Source organism: Oncorhynchus nerka, linkage group LG15 (assembly GCF_034236695.1).
Source record: "Oncorhynchus nerka isolate Pitt River linkage group LG15, Oner_Uvic_2.0, whole genome shotgun sequence".
Lineage (NCBI taxonomy): Eukaryota > Metazoa > Chordata > Actinopteri > Salmoniformes > Salmonidae > Oncorhynchus > Oncorhynchus nerka.
The window spans coordinates 2,319,000-2,342,973 of record NC_088410.1 but is presented as its reverse complement, the minus strand read 5'-3'; the positions used below and the strand labels follow the sequence as shown (position 1 = coordinate 2,342,973).

The following is a 23,974-nucleotide window of genomic DNA, read 5'->3' as shown; positions in this document are numbered from 1 at the left end:
ATGACAGGGTCAGAGACGTTTGGACTGGGAATAGGATTGGGTGGTGGTGATGGGAGTAGTTTGGACTGGGAATAGGATTGGGTGCTAGTGATGGGAGTAGTTTAGTTTGTAGGGAATTATTTTATTTAGTTAGATATGCAGGGTTAGATAAGAGAAGATTATAGCGGTAGTGATAGGTCGTAACCGGACTCACACTCCAGTACAGTAGGGGGCGGTGTTTGCACCTCTCGGTCGGTTAAATAAAATCTAAAAGAAGAAAGACAACAACAGCTGGTCAGCCATCACCGTAGCTTGCTAACCAACATAGCGGAACCGTCCCATTTAGACGCTTTCTGGTATATGAGCCACTCTGATTTGAACACATTTCTGTCGTTTAGCTAATTGTCTCATTTAATGTCCTATTTACCTTGTTATTAGTCAGCTAGCTGGCTTGTTAAGTTAGCATTAGCCTAGCTAGCTAACTGTTAGCTAACATCCCCCGACCATGAGTTCACCAAGCTACTCGCCTCCTGATGAAGAGGAGGAGGTCTGCTGGACGGAGAAAGAGGGTCTGTGGCTGAACGTTGTCGTGAAAGAGGAGAATCAAGAGGAGGATGTTACAGTAAAACAAGAAGTAGAGGAAGAGGAGGATGTTACAATACAAAAACAAGTAGAGGGTGAGGCTGTTACAGTGAAAGAAGAAGAGAAATACGTTTCAGTGAAAGAAGAGGAAGACCCGATCAGAGTGAAAGAAGAAGAAGAAGAGGAGGATGTGACTGTAAAAGAAGAGGTTGCAGTTTTTGGAGTGAAGGAGGAGAAAGAGGGAGAGATAACTGTCATATTGGAAGAGGAGTCAGGAGATCTTATTAACACCGGTAAGTACTGTCTTAAGGAAGACGAGTTCTAGAATCTAGTGAGTTTTAGGAAGACGAGAGTTCTAGAATCTAGTGAGTTTTAGGAAGACGAGAGTTCTAGAATCTAGTGAGTTTTAGGAAGACGAGAGTTTTAGAATCTAGTGAGTTTTAGGAAGACGAGAGTTCGAGAAGCTAGTGAGTTTTAGGAAGACGAGAGTTCGAGAAGCTAGTGAGTTTTAGGAAGACGAGAGTTCGAGAAGCTAGTGAGTTTTCGTATTCTAAAATAAATCAAATTAAAATGAATAAAAGATGGGATAAAGGATCTCAGATTGTTATAATGGGGATACAGTACAATATCTCCTAGAGGACAATTGACCAATAGACACACATTATTCCCCATTTGCCTCACTCAATACATTTGGAAAACACAAAACCTAACCGGAGACTGAACTAAATTATATTACAGAACAAACAAATGGCTCATCTTTCTGGGCCAGATTCCCCTAGACCCAGACAGTTTACTTACTGAACTAAATTATATTACAGAACAAACAAATGGCTCATCTTTCTGGGCCAGATTCCCCTAGACCCAGACAGTTTACTTACTGAACTAAATTATATTACAGAACAAACAAATGGCTCATCTTTCTGGGCCAGATTCCCCTAGACCCAGACAGTTTACTTACTGAACTAAATTATATTACAGAACAAACAAATGGCTCATCTTTCTGGGCCAGATTCCCTAGACCCAGACAGTTTTACTTAATGAACTAAATTATATTACAGAACAAACAGACAGTTTTACTTGTTACCTAAAATCCACAAAGCCTCGGATACTTGGACTGTCCCTTTTCGGTGTTCCATACGGACCTCAGATAGTGAGTGATTGTGGCTCAGAGTCCTATAATATAGCAGAGAGTATATAGACTCTTACATTAAATCCTCTTATCTCAGAAACATTCTAGTTATGTTCAAGATACTTACGAATTCCTCAACAAATGGAAGGAAATGAAAATATCCAAGAATACATTTTCTCTCGTCTATTGATATTGTTTCTCTTTACACTAATATAGAGACCAGACTAGGATTACAAGCAGTTTACACTAATATAGAGACTAGACTAGAATTACAAGCAGTTTACACTAATATAGAGACTAGACTAGGATTACAGGCAGTTTACACTAATATAGAGACTAGACTAGGATTACAAGCAGTTTACACTAATATAGAGACTAGACTAGGATTACAAGCAGTTTACACTAATATAGAGACTAGGATTACAGGCAGTTTACACTAATATAGAGACTAGGATTACAGGCAGTTTACACTAATATAGAGACTAGACTAGGATTACAAGCAGTTTACACTAATATAGAGACTAGACTAGGATGACAAGCAGTTTACACTAACATAGAGACTAGGATTACAGGCAGTTTACACTAATATAGAGACCAGACTAGGATTACAATCAGTTTACACTAATATAGAGACCAGACTAGGATTACAGGCAGTTTACACTAATATAGATACTAGGATTACAAGCAGTTTACACTAATATAGAGACTAGACTAGGATTACAAGCAGTTTACACTAATATAGAGACTAGGATTACAAGCAGTTTACACTAATATAGAGACTAGACTAGGATTACAGGCAGTTTACACTAATATAGAGACTAGGATTACAAGCAGTTTACACTAATATAGAGACTAATATAGAGACTAGGATTACAAGCAGTTTACACTAATATAGAGACTAGGATTACAAGCAGTTTACACTAATTATTTACACTAATATAGAGACTAGGATTACAAGCAGTTTACACTAATATAGAGACTAGACTAGGATTACAAGCAGTTTACACTAATATAGAGACTAGGATTACAAGCAGTTTACACTAATATAGAGACTAGACTAGGATTACAAGCAGTTTACACTAATATAGAGACTAGACTAGGATTACAAGCAGTTTACACTAATATAGAGACTAGGATTACAAGCAGTTTACACTAATATAGAGACTAGGATTACAAGCAGTTTACACTAATATAGAGACTAGACTAGGATTACAAGCAGTTTAGAGACTAGGATTACTAATATTTAGAGACTAGGATTACAAGCAGTTTACACTAATATAGAGACTAGACTAGGATTACAAGCAGTTTACACTAATATAGAGACTAGGATTACAAGCAGTTTACACTAATATAGAGACTAGGATTACAAGCAGTTTACACTAATATAGAGACTAGGATTACAGGCAGTTTACACTAATATAGAGACTAGACTAGGATTACAAGCAGTTTACACTAATATAGAGACTAGGATTACAAGCAGTTTACACTAATATAGAGACTAGGATTACAAGCAGTTTACACTAACATAGAGACTAGACTAGGATTACAAGCAGTTTACACTAATATAGAGACTAGGATTACAAGCAGTTTACACTAACATAGAGACTAGACTAGGATTACAAGCAGTTTACACTAATATAGAGACTAGGATTACAAGCAGTTTACACTAATATAGAGACTAGGATTACAAACAGTTTACACTAACATAGAGACTAGGATTACAAGCAGTTTACACTAATATAGAGACTAGACTAGGATTACAAGCAGTTTACACTAATATAGAGACTAGACTAGGATTACAAGCAGTTTACACTAATATAGAGACTAGGATTACAAGCAGTTTACACTAATATAGAGACTAGGATTACAAGCAGTTTACACTAATATAGAGACTAGGATTACAAGCAGTTTACACTAATATAGAGACTAGGATTACAAGCAGTTTACACTAACATAGAGACTAGGATTACAAGCAGTTTACACTAATATAGAGACTAGGATTACAAGCATTTTACACTAATATAGAGACTAGACTAGGATTACAAGCAGTTTACACTAATATAGAGACTAGGATTACAAGCAGTTTACACTAACATAGAGACTAGGATTACAAGCAGTTTACACTAATATAGAGACTAGGATTACAAGCAGTTTACACTAATATAGAGACTAGGATTACAAGCAGTTTACACTAATATAGACATTTACATTTACATTTAAGTCATTTAGCAGACGCTCTTATCCAGAGCGATTTACAAATTGGTGCTTTCACCTTATGACATCCAGTGGAACAGCCACTTTACAATAGTGCATCTAGGTCTTTTAAGGGGGGTGAGAAGGATTACTTTATCCTATCCTAGAGAGACTAGGATTACAAGCAGTTTACACTAATATAGAGACTAGGATTACAAGCAGTTTACACTAACATAGAGACTAGGATTACAAGCAGTTTACACTAATATAGAGACTAGGATTACAAGCAGTTTACACTAATATAGAGACTAGACTAGGATTACAAGCAGTTTACACTAACATAGAGACTAGACTAGGATTACAAGCAGTTTACACTAATATAGAGACCAGACTAGGATTAGTGCCAGGTTAATATTCCCCTAACCTTAACCGTGCCAGGAACGTTCTATAAAGCTATAGGGAACAGCCCCTTTGGGCATAATTTGTTTGACCAATCAGCAGCAGCTACAGGTTGGGTGAAACAGCCCCTTTGGGCATAATTTGTTTGACCAATCAGCAGCAGCTACAGGTTGGGTGGAACAGCCCCTTTGGGCATAATTTGTTTGACCAATCAGCAGCAGCTACAGGTTGGGTGGAACAGCCCCTTTTACTCCTTTTGAAGTTCCTATTTGTTCGTTGTCTAGTTATCTTAAATGATTACCTTCAGGACAATGAAGTCAAGGTATTGGAGTGTCCATCACAAAGCCCTGACCTCAAGCCTATAGAAAATGTGTTTGACCAATCAGCAGCAGCTACAGGTTGGGTGGAACAACCCCTTTACCTTCAGGCCAATGAAGTCAAGGTATTGGAGTGTCCATCACAAAGCCCTGACCTCAATCCTATAGAAAATGTGTTGGGCAGAACTGAAAAAGCGTGTGCGAGCAAGGAGGCCTACAAACCTGACTCAGTTACACCAGCTCTGTCAGGAGGAATGGGCCAAAATGCACCCAATTTATTGTGGGAAGCTTTTTGAAGGCTACCTGAAACGTCTGACCCAAGTTAAACAATTTAAAGCCAATGCTACCGAATACTAATTGAGTGTATGAGAAATTTCTGACCCACTGGGAATCTGATAAAAATAAATAAAATCTGAAATAAATAATTCTTTCTACTATTATTCTTAAAATAAAGTGGTGATCCTAACTGTCCTAAAACAGGGATTTTTTTACTAGGATTAAATGTCAGGAATTGTGAAAAACTGAGTTTAAATGTTTTTGGCTAAGGTGTATGTAAACGTTTCCGTCTTCAACTGTAGTTTGTGTTTATAAATAGTTTGTGAAAATTGTGAGTTTCTTTGTTTTGTAGGTGTTTCCAATGACATCATCAACCAATTAGTACGCAATTAAGTAGGCAAAGCTAGGAGCCTCTTTGGATTCCCAATACCCTGGGTCCATAGTGAAACAGCTGCCAACAACGTCTCTCTTCTTACAACCAGCGGGGCAACTGAGAGACCTTGTTGGCAGCTGTTTACATGTAGACCCTGGAATAGGGTGTTGGGAAGCCATACCATTACCAGAGAGGCTCCTGGACTGGTCTAGACCCTGGAATAGGGTGTTGGGAAGCCATACCATTACCAGAGAGGCTCCTGGACTGGTCTAGACCCTGGAATAGGGTGTTGGGAAGCCATACCATTACCAGACATGCTCCTGGAATGGTCTAGACCCTGGACTGGTCTAGACCCTGGAATAGGGTTTTGGGAAGCCATACCATTACCAGAGAGGCTCCTGGACTGGTCTAGACCCTGGAATAGGGTGTTGGGAAGCCATACCATTACCAGACAGGCTCCTGGACTGGTCTAGACCCTGGAATAGGGTGTTGGGAAGCCATACCATTACCAGACAGGCTCCTGGACTGGTCTAGACCCTGGAATAGGGTGTTGGGAAGCCATACCATTACCAGAGAGGCTCCTGGACTGGTCTAGACCCTGGAATAGGGTGTTGGGAAGCCATACCATTACCAGAGAGGCTCCTGGACTGGTCTAGACCCTGGAATAGGGTGTTGGGAAGCCATACCATTACCAGAGAGGCTCCTGGACTGGTCTAGACCCTGGAATAGGGTGTTGGGAAGCCATACCATTACCAGACAGGCTCCCGGACTGGTCTAGACCCTGGAATAGGGTGTTGGGAAGCCAGTGAGGCCCCTGGAGCAGCAGAACTTTGGTAATGGTATGAGATTCACTGCTGTCTGAATGTAGAAGGTTCTGGAATGGTCACCAATTAGAGTTGTAGATGGTAAGGCTCTGGACTGGTCACCCATTAGAGCTGTAAGGCTCTGGACTGGTCACCCATTAGAGTTGTAAGGCTCTAGACTGGTCACCCATTAGAGTTGTAGATGGTAAGGCTCTGGACTGGTCACCCATTAGAGTTGTAGATGGTAAGGCTCTGGACTGGTCACCCATTAGAGTTGTAAGGTTCTGGACTGGTCACCCATTAGAGTTGTAGATGGTAAGGCTCTGGACTGGTCACCCATTAGAGTTGTAAGGTTCTGGACTGGTCACCCATTAGAGTTGTAGATGGTAAGGCTCTGGACTGGTCTCCCATTAGAGTTGTAAGGTTCTGGACTGGTCACCCATTAGAGTTGTATATGGTAAGGTTCTGGACTGGTCTCCCATTAGAGTTGTAAGGTTCTGGACTGGTCACCCATTAGAGTTGTAAGGTTCTGGACTGGTCACCCATTAGAGTTGTAAGGTTCTGGACTGGTCACCCATTAGAGTTGTAAGGTTCTGGACTGGTCACCCATTAGAGTTGTAAGGCTCTGGACTGGTCACCCATTAGAGTTGTAAGGCTCTGGACTGGTCACCCATTAGAGTTGTAGATGGTAAGGCTCTGGACTGGTCACCCATTAGAGTTGTAAGGCTCTGGACTGGTCACCCATTAGAGTTGTAGATGGTAAGGTTCTGGACTGGTCTCCCATTAGAGTTTTTTTGTTGTTGTGTGATTTGGACTAATCCCCTCTACAACACGGAACTCCACTAATCTACTGACGGAACGCAAGAGGTGGCTAACAACAGACCTCCATCCTATGCTAGCTTGCTACCGATGTCCTGGCTAGCTGTCTAAATCGCCGTGACCCCCAAACCAACCTCTCCACTCCCTGGACCCTTTTGATCACTCGACTAAGGATGCCTCTCCTTAATGTCAATATGTCTTGTCCATTGCTGTTCTGGTTAGTGTTTATTGGCTTATTTCACTGTAGAGCCTCTAGTCCTGCTCACTATACCTTATCCAACTTATTAGTTCCACCACCCACACATGCAATGACATCTCCTGGTTTCAATGATGTTTCTAGAGACAATATCTCTCTCTTCATCACTCAATACCTAGGTTTACCTCCACTGTACTCACATCCTACCATACCTTTGTCTGTACATTATACCTTGATGCTATTTTATCGCCCCCAGAAACCTCCTTTTACTCTCTGTTCCAGACGTTCTAGACGACCAATTCTTTTTGCTTTTAGCCGTACCCTTATTCTTCTCCTCCTATGTTCCTCTGGCGATGTAGAGGTGAATCCAGGCCCTGCAGTGCCTAGCTCCACTCCTATTCCCCAGGCGCTCTCTTTTGATGACTTCTGTAACCGTAATAGCCTTGGTTTCATGCATGTTAACATTAGAAGCCTCCTCCCTAAGTTTGTTCTTTTCACTGCTTTAGCACACTCTGCCAACCCGGATGTTCTAGCTGTGTCTGAATCCTGGCTTAGGAAGACCACCAAAAATTCAGAAATTTTAATTCCAAACTACAACATTTTCAGACAAGATAGAACTGCCAAAGGGGCGGTGTTGCAATCTACTGCAAAGATAGCCTGCAGAGTTCTGTCCTACTATCCAGGTCTGTACCCAAACAATTTGAACTTCTACTTTTAAAAATCCACCTCTCTAAAAACAAGTCTCTCACCGTTGCCGCCTGCTATAGACCACCCTCTGCTCCCAGCTGTGCTCTGGACACCATATGTGAACTGATTGCCCCCATCTATCTTCAGAGCTCGTGCTGCTAGGCGACCTAAACTGGAACATGCTTAACACCCCAGCCATCCTACAATCTAAACTTGATGCCCTCAATCTCACACAAATTATCAATGAACCTACCAGGTACCCCCAAAGCCTTAAACACGGGCACCCTCATAGATATCATCCTAACCAACTTCCCCTCTAAATACACCTCTGCTGTCTTCAACCAAGATCTCAGCGATCACTGCCTCATTGCCTGCATCCGTAATGGGTCAGCGGTCAAACGACCTCCACTCATCACTGTAAAACGCTCCCTGAAACACTTCAGCGAGCAGGCCTTTCTAATCGACCTGGCCGGGGTGTCCTGGAAGGATATTGATCTCATCCCGTCAGTAGAGGATGCCTGGATATTTTTTTAAAATGCCTTCCTAACAATCTTAAATAAACATGCCCCATTCAAGAAAATTAGAACCAGGAACAGATATAGCCCTTGGTTCTCCCCAGACCTGACTGCCCTTAACCAACACAAAAACATCCTATGGCGTTCTGCATTAGCATCGAACAGCCCCGTGATATGCAGCTGTTCAGGGAAGCTAGAAACCGTTATACACAGGCAGTTAGAAAAGCCAAGGCTAGCTTTTTCAAGCAGAAATTTGCTTCCTGCAACACTAACTCTAAAAAGTTCTGGGACACTGTAAAGTCCATGGAGAATAAGAACACCTCCTCCCAGCTGCCCACTGCACTGAAGATAGGAAACACTGTCACCACTGATAAATCCACCATAATTGAGAATTTCAATAAGCATTTTTCTACGGCTGGCCATGCTTTCCACCTGGCAACTCCTACCCCGGTCAACAGCACTGCACCCCCAACAGCAACTCGCCCAAGCCTTCCCCATTTCTCCTTCTCCCAAATCCATTCAGCTGAAGTTCTGAAAGAGCTGAAAAATCTGGACCCCTACAAATCAGCCGGGCTAGACAATCTGGACCCTTTCTTTCTAAAATTATCTGCCGAAATTGTTGCCACCCCTATTACTAGCCTGTTCAACCTCTCTTTCGTGTCATCTGAGATTCCCAAAGATTGGAAAGCAGCTGCGGTCATCCCCCTCTTCAAAGGGGGACACTCTTGACCCAAACTGCTACAGACCTATATCTATCCTACCATGCCTTTCTAAGGTCTTGAAAGCCAAGTCAACAAACAGATTACCGACCATTTCGAATCTCACCATACCTTCTCTGCTATGCAATCTGGTTTCAGAGCTGGTCATGGGTGCACCTCAGCCACGCTCAAGGTCCTAAACGATATCTTAACCGCCATCGATAAGAAACATTACTGTGCAGCCGTATTCATTGATCTGGCCAAGGCTTTCGACTCTGTCAACCACCACATCCTCATCGGCAGACTCGACAGCCTTGGTTTCTCAAATGATTGCCTCGCCTGGTTCACCAACTACTTCTCTGATAGAGTTCAGTGTGTCAAATCGGAGGGTCTGCTGTCCGGACCTCTGGCAGTCTCTATGGGGGAGCCACAGGGTTAAATTCTTGGACCGACTCTCTTCTCTGTATACATCAATGAGGTCGCTCTTGCTGCTGGTGAGTCTCTGATCCACCTCTACGCAGACGACACCATTCTGTATACTTCCGGCCCTTCTTTGGACACTGTGTTAACAACCCTCCAGGCAAGCTTCAATGCCATTACAACTCTCCTTCCGTGGCCTCCAATTGCTCTTAAATACAAGTAAAACTAAATGCATGCTCTTCAACCGATCGCTACCTGCACCTACCCGCCTGTCCAACATCACTACTCTGGACGGCTCTGACTTAGAATACGTGGACAACTACAAATACTTAGGTGTCTGGTTAGACTGTAAACTCTCCTTCCAGACCCATATCAAACATCTCCAATCCAAAGTTAAATCTAGAATTGGCTTCCTATTTCGCAACAAAGCATCCTTCACTCATGCTGCCAAACATACCCTTGTAAAATTGACCATCCTACCAATCCTCGACTTTGGCGATGTCATTTACAAAATAGCCTCCAATACCCTACTCAACAAATTGGATGCAGTCTATCACAGTGCTATCCGTTTTGTCACCAAAGCCCCATATACTACCCACCATTGCGACCTGTACGCTCTCGTTGGCTGGCCCTCGCTTCATACTCGTCGCCAAACCCACTGGCTCCATGTCATCTACAAGACCCTGCTAGGTAAAGTCCCCCTTATCTCAGCTCGCTGGTCACCATAGCATCTCCCACCTGTAGCACACGCTCCAGCAGGTATATCTCTCTAGTCACCCCCAAAACCAATTCTTTTTTGGCCGCCTCTCCTTCCAGTTCTCTGCTGCCAATGACTGGAACGAACTACAAAAATCTCTTAAATTGGAAACACTTATCTCCCTCACTAGCTTTAAGCACCAACTGTCAGAGCATCTTACAGATTACTGCACCTGTACATAGCCCACCTATAATTTAGCCCAAACAACTACCTCTTTCCCAACTGTATTTAATTTATTTATTTATTTTGCTCCTTTGCACCCCATTATTTTTATTTCTACTTTGCACATTCTTCCATTGCAATACTACCATTCCAGTGTTTTACTTGCTATATTGTATTTACTTTGCCACCATGGCCTTTTTTGCCTTTACCTCCCTTCTCACCTAATTTGCTCACATTGTATATAGACTTGTTTTTTTTTTTTTTTTTTTACTGTATTATTGACTGTATGTTTGTTTTACTCCATGTGTAACTCTGTGTCGTTGTATGTGTCGAACTGCTTTGCTTTATCTTGGCCAGGTCGCAATTGTAAATGAGAACTTGTTCTCAACTTGCTTACCTGGTTAAATAAAGGTGAAATAAAAAATAAATCAATAAAGAGTTGTAGATGGTAAGGCTCTGGACTGGTCTCCCATTAGAGTTGTAGATGGTAAGGCTCTGGACTGGTCACCCATTAGAGTTGTAGATGGTAAGGTTCTGGACTGGTCTCCCATTAGAGTTGTAGATGGTAAGGCTCTGGACTGGTCTCCCATTAGAGTTGTAGATGGTAAGGCTCTGGACTGGTCACCCATTAGAGTTGTAAGGCTCTGGACTGGTCACCCATTAGAGTTGTAAGGTTCTGGACTGGTCACCCATTAGAGCTGTAGATGGTAAGGTTCTGGACTGGTCACCCATTAGAGTTGTAAGGCTCTGGATTGGTCACCCATTAGAGTTGTAAGGCTCTGGACTGGTCACCCATTAGAGCTGTAAGGCTCTGGACTGGTCACCCATTAGAGTTGTAGATGGTAAGGCTCTGGACTGGTCACCCATTAGAGTTGTAGATGGTAAGGTTCTGGACTGACTGGTCACCCATTAGAGTTGTAGATGGTAAGGTTCTGGACTGGTCACCCATTAGAGTTGTAGATGGTAAGGCTCTGGACTGGTCACCCATTAGAGTTGTAAGGCTCTAGACTGGTCTCCCATTAGAGTTGTAAGGCTCTGGACTGGTCACCCATTAGAGTTGTAAGGTTCTGGACTGGTCACCCATTAGAGTTGTAAGGCTCTGGACTGGTCACCCATTAGAGTTGTAAGGCTCTGGACTGGTCACCCATTAGAGTTGTAAGGTTCTGGACTGGTCACCCATTAGAGTTGTAAGGCTCTGGACTGGTCACCCATTAGAGTTGTAAGGCTCTGGACTGGTCTCCCATTAGAGTTGTAGATGGTAAGGCTCTGGACTGGTCTCCCATTAGAGTGGTAAGGCTCTGGACTGGTCACCCATTAGAGTTGTAGATGGTAAGGTTCTGGACTGGTCACCCATTAGAGTTGTAGATGGTAAGGCTCTGGACTGGTCACCCATTAGAGTTGTAGATGGTAAGGTTCTGGACTGGTCACCCATTAGAGCTGTAAGGCTCTGGACTGGTCACCCATTAGAGTTGTAGATGGTAAGGTTCTGGACTGGTCACCCATTAGAGCTGTAAGGCTCTGGACTGGTCACCCATTAGAGTTGTAGATGGTAAGGCTCTGGACTAGTCACCCATTAGAGTTGTAAGGCTCTGGACTGGTCACCCATTAGAGTTGTAAAGGCTCTGGACTGGTCACCCATTAGAGTTGTAAAGGCTCTGGACTGGTCACCCATTAGAGTTGTAGATGGTAAGGTTCTAGACTGGTCTCCCATTAGAGTTGTAGATGGTAAGGCTCTGGACTGGTCACCCATTAGAGTTGTAAGGTTCTGGACTGGTCACCCATTAGAGTTGTAAGGTTCTGGACTGGTCACCCATTAGAGGTGTAAGGTTCTAGACTGGTCACCCATTAGAGTTGTAAGGCTCTGGACTGGTCACCCATTAGAGCTGTAGATGGTAAGGTTCTGGACTGGTCACCCATTAGAGCTGTAAGCCTCTGGACTGGTCACCCATTAGAGTTGTAGATGGTAAGGTTCTGGACTGGTCACCCATTAGAGCTGTAAGGCTCTGGACTGGTCACCCATTAGAGTTGTAGATGGTAAGGCTCTGGACTAGTCACCCATTAGAGTTGTAAGGCTCTGGACTGGTCACCCATTAGAGTTGTAAAGGCTCTGGACTGGTCACCCATTAGAGTTGTAAAGGCTCTGGACTGGTCACCCATTAGAGTTGTAAGGTTCTGGACTGGTCACCCATTAGAGCTGTAAGGTTCTAGACTGGTCACCCATTAGAGCTGTAAGGCTCTGGACTGGTCACCCATTAGAGTTGTAGATGGTAAGGTTCTGGACTGGTCACCCATTAGAGCTGTAAGGCTCTGGACTGGTCACCCATTAGAGTTGTAGATGGTAAGGCTCTGGACTAGTCACCCATTAGAGTTGTAAGGCTCTGGACTGGTCACCCATTAGAGTTGTAAAGGCTCTGGACTGGTCACCCATTAGAGTTGTAAAGGCTCTGGACTGGTCACCCATTAGAGTTGTAGATGGTAAGGTTCTAGACTGGTCTCCCATTAGAGTTGTAGATGGTAAGGCTCTGGACTGGTCACCCATTAGAGTTGTAAGGTTCTGGACTGGTCACCCATTAGAGTTGTAAGGTTCTAGACTGTTCACCCATTAGAGCTGTAAGGTTCTAGACTGGTCACCCATTAGAGTTGTAAGGTTCTAGACTGTTCACCCATTAGAGCTGTAAGGTTCTAGACTGTTCACCCATTAGAGCTGTAAGGTTCTAGACTGGTCACCCGTGTGTTAATGTTATGCAAGGTATCCAGTACATGACAGAGATTCACTATCTAACATGATAATAACCATCTCCTAACTCAGAGACAAAGTGGAAATCAGCATGTGACATTCAAGAAGAAACTGAGCAAAGAGCAAGTTTCCATGACTTGAGTTTCATTAAGTTTCATTAAGAGGCAGGCTAGGATAACCTCATATCCTATATTCAGAAACACCCAGAGGGAGGCTAGGATAACCTCATATCCTATATTCAGAAACACCCAGAGACAGGCTAGGATAACCTCATATCCTATATTCAGAAACACCCAGGGGAGGCTAGGATAACCTCATATCCTATATTCAGAAACACCCAGAGACAGGCTAGGATAACCTCATATCCTATATTCAGAAACACCCAGAGACAGGCTAGGATAACCTCATATCCTATATTCAGAAACACCCAGAGGGAGGCTAGGATAACCTCATATCCTATATTCAGAAACACCCAAGGCATGGTGAGAGACAGGCTAGGATAACCTCATATCCTATATTCAGAAACACCCAGAGGGAGGCTAGGATAACCTCATATCCTATATTCAGAAACACCCAGAGGCAGTCTAGGATAACCTCATATCCTATATTCAGAAACACCCAGAGGGAGGCTAGGATAACCTCATATCCTATATTCAGAAACACCCAGAGGCAGGCTAGGATAACCTCATATCCTATATTCAGAAACACCCAGAGGGAGGCTAGGATAACCTCATATCCTATATTCAGAAACACCCAAGGCATTGAGAGAGACAGGCTAGGATAACCTCATATCCTATATTCAGAAACACCCAGAGGGAGGCTAGGATAACCTCATATCCTATATTCAGAAACACCCAGAGGCAGTCTAGGATAACCTCATATCCTATATTCAGAAACACCCAGAGGGAGGCTAGGATAACCTCATATCCTATATTCAGAAACACCCAGAGGCAGGCTAGGATAACCTCATATCCTATATTCAGAAACACCCAGAGGGAGGCTAGGATAACCTCATATCCTATATTCAGAAACACCCAGAGGGAGGCTAGGATAACCTCATATCCTATATTCAGAAACACCCAAGGCATGGTGAGAGACAGGCTAGGATAACCTCATATCCTATATTCAGAAACACCCAGAGGGAGGCTAGGATAACCTCATATCCTATATTCAGAAACACCCAGAGGCAGTCTAGGATAACCTCATATCCTATATTCAGAAACACCCAGAGGGAGGCTAGGATAACCTTCATATCCTATATTCAGAAACACCCAGGGGGAGGCTAGGATAACCTCATATCCTATATTCAGAAACACCCAGAGGGAGGCTAGGATAACCTCATATCCTATATTCAGAAACACCCAGAGGCAGGCTAGGATAACCTCATATCCTATATTCAGAAACACCCAGGGGGAGGCTAGGATAACCTCATATCCTATATTCAGAAACACCCAGAGGCAGTCTAGGATAACCTCATATCCTATATTCAGAAACACCCAAGGCATGGTGAGTTTCATTAAGAGAGGCTAGGATAACCTCATATCCTATATTCAGAAACACCCAAGGCTTGGTGAGTTTCATTAAGAGAGGCTAGGATAACCTCATATCCTATATTCAGAAACACCCAGAGGGAGGCTAGGATAACCTCATATCCTATATTCAGAAACACCCAGAGGGAGGCTAGGATAACCTCATATCCTATATTCAGAAACACCCAAGGCTTGGTGAGTTTCATTAAGAGAGGCTAGGATAACCTCATATCCTATATTCAGAAACACCCAGAGGGAGGCTAGGATAACCTCATATCCTATATTCAGAAACACCCAGAGGGAGGCTAGGATAACCTCATATCCTATATTCAGAAACACCCAGGGCATGGTGAGTTTCATTAAGAGACAGGCTAGGATAACCTCATCCTATATTCAGAAACACCCAAGGCATGGTGAGTTTCATTAAGAGAGGCTAGGATAACCTCATATCCTATATTCAGAAACACCCAGAGGGAGGCTAGGATAACCTCATATCCTATATTCAGAAACAACCAAGGCATGGTGAGTTTCATTAAGAGAGGCTAGGATAACCTCATATCCTATATTCAGAAACACCCAGAGGGAGGCTAGGATAACCTCATATCCTATATTCAGAAACACCCAAGGCATGGTGAGTTTCATTAAGAGACAGGCTAGGATAACCTCATATCCTATATTCAGAAACACCCAGAGACAGGCTAGGATAACCTCATATCCTATATTCAGAAACACCCAGAGGCAGGCTAGGATAACCTCATATCCTATATTCAGACACACCCAGAGGGAGGCTAGGATAACCTCATATCCTATATTCAGAAACACCCAGAGGGAGGCTAGGATAACCTCATATCCTATATTCAGAAACACCCAGAGGGAGGCTAGGATAACCTCATATCCTATATTCAGAAACACCCAGAGACAGGCTAGGATAACCTCATATCCTATATTCAGAAACACCCAGGGGGAGGCTAGGATAACCTCATATCCTATATTCAGAAACACCCAGAGACAGGCTAGGATAACCTCATATCCTATATTCAGAAACACCCAGAGACAGGCTAGGATAACCTCATATCCTATATTCAGAAACACCCAGAGGGAGGCTAGGATAACCTCATATCCTATATTCAGAAACACCCAAGGCATGGTGAGAGACAGGCTAGGATAACCTCATATCCTATATTCAGAAACACCCAGAGGGAGGCTAGGATAACCTCATATCCTATATTCAGAAACACCCAAGGCATGGTGAGTTTCATTAAGAGACAGGCTAGGATAACCTCATATCCTATATTCAGAAACACCCAAGGCATGGTGAGTTTCATTAAGACAGGCTAGGATAACCTCCTATCCTACATTCAGAAACACCCAGAGGGAGGCTAGGATAATCTCATATCCTATATTCACAAACACCCAGAGAAAGGCTAGGATAACCTCATATCCTATATTCAGAAACACCCAGAGGGAGGCTAGGATAACCTCATATCCTATATTCAGAAACACCCAGAGACAGGCTAGGATAACCTCATATCCTATATTCAGAAACACCCAGAGGGAGGCTAGGATAACCTCATATCCTATATTCAGAAACACCCAAGGCATGGTGAGAGACAGGCTAGGATAACCTCATATCCTATATTCAGAAACACCCAAGGCATGGTGAGTTTCATTAAGAGACAGGCTAGGATAACCTCATATCCTATATTCAGACACACCCAGAGGGAGGCTAGGATAACCTCATATCCTATATTCAGAAACACCCAGAGGGAGGCTAGGATAACCTCATATCCTATATTCAGAAACACCCAGAGGGAGGCTAGGATAACCTCATATCCTATATTCAGACACACCCAGAGGGAGGCTAGGATAACCTCATATCCTATATTCAGAAACACCCAGAGACAGGCTAGGATAACCTCATATCCTATATTCAGAAACACCCAGGGGGAGGCTAGGATAACCTCATATCCTATATTCAGAAACACCCAGAGACAGGCTAGGATAACCTCATATCCTATATTCAGAAACACCCAGAGACAGGCTAGGATAACCTCATATCCTATATTCAGAAACACCCAGAGACAGGCTAGGATAACCTCATATCCTATATTCAGAAACACCCAAGACATGGTGAGTTTCATTAAGAGACAGGCTAGGATAACCTCATATCCTATATTCAGAAACACCCAAGGCATGGTGAGTTTCATTAAGACAGGCTAGGATAACCTCATATCCTATATTCAGAAACACCCAAGGCATGGTGAGAGACAGGCTAGGATAACCTCATATCCTATATTCAGAAACACCCAAGGCATGGTGAGTTTCATTAAGAGACAGGCTAGGTTCTTATAGGCTTATAGTGTTTTGATTATTGATTGATTATCAATAATTATATCTGGTTGTGATAGTTGCAAAATATTTTTGGGGGATGCAGCAGTTGTTAGTGCAAATGCTAATGCTAGACTGGTAGCAAAGAATGCTAACATTTATTGACATAGGCTGGTAGCAAAGCTGTTAGCTAGGATGCTAATGCTAGGCTGGTAGCAAAGCTGTTAGCTGGAATGCTAACGCTTATTGACATAGACTGGTAGCAAACCTGTTAGCTGGAATGCTAACGCTTATTGACATAGGCTGGTAGCAAAGCTAGCCAACGCGCATTTTACTGGTTGAAGTGTTTTTTAAAAGTTGATTTGCGACAACACAAACATTATAGGACATTCAAACGAGCCTTTACAATCCAATAATCCAAAAGTAGTGTGAAATGCACTCATATTCAACCTGTAAATGGAGGCTATTTTTGCTGTCAGCCTATGAGAACTCCCCTGAGTTTAGAGCTTATAGAGCTTTTTTTATTTTAATTGTTTTTTTTACCCCTTTTTCTCCCATATTTCATGGTATCCAATTGTTGTTTTTAGTAGCTACTATCATGTCTCATCGCTACAACTCCCGTACAGGCTCGGGAGAGACGAAGGTTGAAAGTCATGCGTCCTCCGATACACAACCCAACCAAGCCTCACTGCTTCTTAACACTGCGTGCATCCAACCCGGAAGCCAGACGCACCAATGTGTCATGTTTGTGTTGTCGCAAATCAACTAGGTTAGCCCGGCCCGCCACAGGAGTCGCTGGTGCGCAATGAGACCAGGATATCCCTACCGGCCAACCCTAACCCGGACCTCTAGGCCAATTGTGCGTCGCCCCACGGATCTCCCGGTCGGTTACGACAGAGCCGGTGACGACAGAGCCGGATACGACAGAGCCTGGGCGCGAACCCAGAGTCACAGCTGGCGTTGCAGTACAGCGCCACCCCTAGACACAGAGCTTAATGTGAGTTTCCTTCAGTAGCACTCCTGATCTTGCACTTATATTGCGCTGTAATATTCAGAATACATCGGGTGGAAGGGTAGCTTAGTGGTTAGAGCGTTGGACGGTTGCAAGTTCAAATCCCCAAGCTGACAAGGTACAAGGTCTTTCTGTCCCTGAACAAGGCAGTTAACCCACTGTTCCTAGGCTGTCAATGAATTTGTTCTTAACTGACCTGCCTAGTTAAATAAAAGTAAAATAAATGTAAAAAACATTGTGAAAAACTAAAAACAACCTGAGGATTATTAACATTGTTTGAAATGTTTCTATGAACTATTTGGATTTTTCATCTGGCTGTTGTGATTGCCTTTGAGCCTGTGGATTACTGAACAAAACGCGTGAACAAAACTGAGGTTTTTGGATATAAAAAGAGACTTTATTGAACAAAACTAACATTTATTGAGTAAATGGGAGTATTGTGAGTGCAACCATATGAAGATCATCAAAGGTAAGTGATTCATTTTATTGCTATTTCTGACTTGTGTAACTTCTCTACTTGGCAGGTTAATGTTTGTAATGATTTGTCTGCCGGGCGCTGTTCTCAGATTATCACATGGTAGGCTTTCGCCATAAAGCCTTTTTGAAATCTGACACCGTGGTTGGATTAACAAGAAGTTGATCTTTAAACTTGTATGTTTTATGAATTTTTATAATGACTATTTCTGTTTTTGAATTTGGATGTTTGCAATTTCACTGGATGTTAGTCGTGTGCTAGCGTCCCACGTACCCTAGTGAGGTTAAACATTCATTAAAGACGTACATTATTGTACAACTTTTACCTCAAACAGTGGATTTCAGCCTTTAACCGTTTGACTTTGTTGTTCACACAGGAGAGAGACTGAACTATCGTGGATCCTCTGGGGAGCCTCAACAACCTCATGATGCTGACAGGGCAGAGACGAGTTTCTCCAGATCAGAACACCTCAAGAAACACCAGCAGAGACCGTCAGGGAAGAAACCTCACCGCTGCTCTGACTGTGGGAAGAGTTTCACCTCTTCTTCAGATCTTAAAATACACCAGAGAATCCACACGGGAGAGAAACCTTACAGCTGCTCCGACTGTGCAAGGAGTTTTACTACACGTAGCCAGATGATATCTCATCGGAGAACACACACAGGAGAGAAACCTTTCAGTTGTGATCGATGTGGGAAGAGTTTTGCTCAGTCAGGCAACCTGACAATTCACCAGAGAACACACACGGGTGAGAAACCTTACCACTGCTCCGACTGTGGAATGAGTTTTACTACCTCAGGTGGACTGATATCACACCAGAGAACACATACAGGAGATCAGTGTGGGAAGAGTTTTCCTGCCGCAAGGAACCTGAATCTATCACACACAGCTGATCTGACTGTACACCAGAGAAGCCACACTGTAGAGAAACCATACCGTTGCTCAGACTGTGGGATGAGTTTTACTACATCAAGCGGACTGATATCACACCAGAGAATCCACACGGGAGAGAAACTATACCACTGCTCAGATTGTGGGATGACTTTTGCTGGATTAGACAAACTGACGATACACCAGAGGTTACACACAGAGAGGACTTTTAGTTGTGGTCAATGTGGGAAAAGCTTTGCCGCAGCAACAAACCTGATAGTTCACCAGAGAACACACACGGGAGAGAGGCCTTATAGCTGCGATGAATGTGGCAAGAGATTCACTCAGTCAGCACACCTGACTGTACACCAGAGAACCCACACGGGAGAGCAGCCGTATAGCTGCGATGAATGTGGGAAACATTTTGCTTTGCCAGGAAACCTGACTGTACACAAGAGAACACACACCGGAGAGAAACCTTACAGCTGTGATGTATGCGAGGATAGTTTTGCAACCTGGACTGCCCTGGCTACACACAAACGAATCCACACGGGTGAGAAACCGTACCACTGCTCCGACTGTGGAATGAGCTTTACTTCCTCAAGCGACTTGAGAAGACACCAGAGAAAACACACAGGAGAGAAGCCTTATAGCTGTGATCAGTGTGGGAAGAGCTTTATTCGCTCAGACTCCCTGGCAAAACACAAGAAAATACATGCAGGAGAACCACAGAGTGTGGAATGATCTCCAACACCAGACCTTGGTAGTAGAGCACAGAGTGTGGAATGACATCCAACACCAGACCTGGGTAGTAGAACACAGAGTGTAGCATGATCTCCAACACCAGACCTGGGTAGTAGAACACAGAGTGTAGAATGACCTGGGTAGTAGAACACAGAGTGTAGAATGATCTCCAACAACACCAGACCTGGGTAGTAGAACACAGAGTGTGGAATGATCTCCAACACCAGACCTGGGTAGTAGAACACAGAGTGTGGAATGATCTCCAACACCAGACCTGGGTAGTAGAACACAGAGTGTGGAATGAACACAGAGTCTCCAACACCAGACCTGGGTAGTAGAACACAGAGTGTGAAATGACATCCAACACCAGACCTGGGTAGTAGAACACAGAGTGTGGAATGATCTCCAACACCAGACCTGGGTAGTAGAACACAGAGTGTGGAATGATCTCCAACACCAGACCTGGGTAGTAGAACACAGAGTGTGGAATGAGCTCCAACACCAGACCTGGGTAGTAGAACACAGAGTGTGGAATGACCTCCAACACCAGACCTGGGTAGTAGAACACAGAGTGTGGAATGATCTCCAACACCAGACCTGGGTAGTAGAACACAGAGAGTAATGATCTATTTGTAATCGAACTATTGATGTCGTAGTGTTTGTGTTCAACTTGTTACATAATAATATAATTTATAATATTGTAAAATCCCACAACTTTTGACAGCTCTAAACTCAAATGATTTTTAATTTTGTAAATGGAACATTTATAGAAAATGTTATAGAGAGGAGGAACAATACATGTGATGTTTTGATGTAGTTGCTTTCCAAAAGCCTGAGGAAGTTCATGTTGGAAAAGTAGGGTATGAGACATATCATGTAGCCTCGGCTCCAGGTTTCATTATTGTAATCTGTTTTTCACAGCTACTATAAAAATCTAGAATAAACTAAGTGCTCTTTCCAAACATCCCTATGACCACAAGACGTTGACAATACGTCTTATTTAACGTATTGTCGACCACAAGACTTTGACAATACGTCTTATTAACGTATTGTGCTCACTGGGATGTATAGTGTTCGACATGTCTTATTGTTGTCATGTTATGATCTCTTATCTTTTTGTCTGTTTGGGGGGGTATGAGAGGGGGGAGCGAGGGTCAGAGATGACAATATGTCTTATTAACGTATTGTGCTCACTGGGATGTATAGTGTTCGACATGTCTTATTGTTGTCATGTTATGATCTCTTATCTTTTTGTCTGTTTGTTTTATAAAAATGACCATAGGGTCAGAGACGGGGGAGAGAGCGAGGGTCAGAGACGGGGGAGAGAGCGAGGGTCAGAGACGGGGGAGAGAGCGAGGGTCAGAGAGGGAGAGCGAGGGTCAGAGAGGGAGAGCGAGGGTCAGAGAGGGAGAGCGAGGGTCAGAGGGAGAGCGAGGGTCAGAGGGAGAGCGAGGGTCAGAGAGGGAGAGCGAGGGTCAGAGATGGAGAGCGAGGGTCAGAGGAAGAGGGAGCGAGGGTCACAGAGGGAGAGCGAGGGTCAGAGATGGAGAGCGAGGGTCAGAGGAAGAGGGAGCGAGGGTCAGAGAGGAAGAGGGAGCGAGGGTCAGATGGAGCGAGCGAGGGTCAGAGAGAGAGTGAGGGTCAGAGAGAGAGCGAGGGTCAGAGGGAGAGCGAGGGTCAGAGAGGAAGAGGGAGAGCGAGGGTCAGAGAGGAAGAGGGAGAGCGAGGGTCAGAGGGAGAGCGAGGGTCAGAGGGAGAGCGAGGGTCAGAGGGAGAGCGAGGGTCAGAGGGAGAGCGAGGGTCAGAGGGAGAGCGAGGGTCAGAGGGAGAGAGCGAGGGTCAGAGAGAGAGAGCGAGGGTCAGAGAGGGAGAGCGAGGGTCAGAGAGGGAGAGCGAGGGTCAGAGGGAGAGCGAGGGTCAGAGGGAGAGCGAGGGTCAGAGAGGGAGAGCGAGGGTCAGAGAGAGAGCGAGGGTCAGAGGGAGAGCGAGGGTCAGAGAGGGAGAGCGAGGGTCAGAGAGGGAGAGCGAGGGTCAGAGAGGGAGAGCGAGGGTCAGAGAGAGAGTGTGAGGGTCAGAGGGAGCGAGCGAGGGTCAGAGAGAGATTGAGGGTCAGAGGGAGAGCGAGGGTCAGAGGGAGAGCGAGGGTCAGAGGGTCAGAGGGAGAGCGAGGGTCAGAGAGGGAGAGCGAGGGTCAGAGAGGGAGAGCGAGGGTCAGAGAGAGAGAGCGAGGGTCAGAGGGAGAGCGAGGGTCAGAGAGGGAGAGCGAGGGTCAGAGAGGGAGAGCGAGGGTCAGAGAGGGAGAGCGAGGGTCAGAGAGGGAGAGCGAGGGTCAGAGAGGGAGAGCGAGGGTCAGAGAGAGAGAGAGTGAGGGAGGAAAAGTATTGTCATGTTTTGTTGATTTTCAGAATGCTTTTGATCCATGATGGATTATATATTTTTTAAACTCCAATGTGACGTTGGGGGTAAAGTATCATCAAATATATTTACTCAAACAACAGCTAAACGCTCCAAACATCCCTATGAGCAACAAGTGTTTTTGGTTGAATAGTTTCTGCCACTAAATGTCATATTGTTGTCTTTTTGTCTGTTTGAAATTGACACCATATATACAGTGCCTTGCGAAAGTATTCGGCCCCCTTGAACTTTGCGACCTTTTGCCACATCATCATTAGTCATTTAGGTCAACATTGGATCATTCAGAGATCCTCACTGAACTTCTGGAGAGAGTTTGCTGCACTGAAAGTTAAAGGGGCTGAATCATTTTGCACGCCCAATTTTTCAGTTTTTGATTTGTTAAAAAAGTTTGAAATATCCAATAAATGTCGTTCCACTTCATGATTGTGTCCCACTTGTTGTTGATTCTTCACAAAAAAATACAGTTTTATATCTTTATGTTTGAAGCCTGAAATGTGGCAAAAGGTCGCAAAGTTCAAGGGGGCCGAATACTTTCGCAAGGCACTGTACCTGTTATGATCTGCCTTCTTGTCTACTGTTTTAAATTAACACCATTTATACATCATGGATCAATTGATTATTATTCATTTTATATAATTGAATGTTGTGACAAATAGTTTTAAAAAAAAGTGTACAGTATGTTAAAGGACCTCTGAGAGAGAGGGTCAGAGTATAAGGGGTCAGCTGGTGCGCGATGTCTATAATATTAAAGAAGTCTCAAGGTATTGCACGCCTGAGGTAGAGTACCTCATGATAAGCTGTAGACCACACTATCTACCTAGAGAGTTTTCATCTGTATTATTCATAGCCATCTATTTACCACCACAGACCGATGCTGGCACTAAGACCGCACTCAACCAACTCTGAGGCCATAAGCAAACAGGAAAGTGCTCACCCAGAAGCGGTGCTCCTAGTGGCCGGGGACTTTAATGCAGGCAAACTGAAATCAGTTTTACCTCATTTCTACCAGCATGTTAAATGTGCAACCAGAGGGGAAAAACTCTCTCCATACAGAAATGGTTTTTTTGAGATCGGTGTGGAAAAACTTGACTGGCCTGCACAGAGCCCTGACCTCAACCCAATCGAACTCCTTTGTGATGAATTGGAAGGCCCGACTGCGAGCCAGGCCTAATCGCCCAACATCAGTGGCCCGAGCAGGTGTCCACATACTTTTGATCACATTAGTATTCGTAATGTAGTTATATGGGGTCATTAATAGTAGTAATAGTTCGTATTCCCCTGAGTCCATAGAGAGACCTAAGACAACAACATGGCAAGGCAGCAACACAACATGGTAGCAACACACCATGACAACAACATAGCAAGGCAGCAACACAACATGGTAGCAACACACCATGACAACAACATAGCAAGGCAGCAACACAACATGGTAGCAACACACCATGACAACAACATAGCAAGGCAGCAACACAACATGGTAGCAACACACCATGACAACAACATAGCAAGGCAGCAACACAACATGGTAGCAACACACCATGACAACAACATAGCAAGGC

At 43.9% G+C, this 23,974-nt stretch overlaps 1 protein-coding gene across 1 annotated transcript; it reads left to right on the top strand.

The window, feature by feature from the left end:
* The first annotated feature begins 237 nt into the window (after positions 1-237).
* Positions 238-20,168, top strand: LOC135559950 (zinc finger protein 883-like). Its single transcript, XM_065000844.1, has 2 exons — positions 238-854; positions 18,763-20,168. Exons 1-2 carry the CDS (start codon positions 485-487, stop codon positions 19,998-20,000), a joined length of 1,608 nt encoding a protein of 535 aa, XP_064856916.1. The 5' UTR covers positions 238-484; the 3' UTR covers positions 20,001-20,168.
* Positions 20,169-23,974: the final 3,806 nt, after the last annotated feature.

Coding starts and splice junctions, on each gene's coding strand:
- LOC135559950 (XM_065000844.1), top strand. CDS start 485: ATGAGTTCACCAAGCTACTCGCCTCCTGATGAAGAGGAGGAGGTCTGC. Junction 855..18,762: donor AGGAGATCTTATTAACACCG/GTAAGTACTGTC, acceptor TTGTTCACACAG/GAGAGAGACTGAACTATCGT.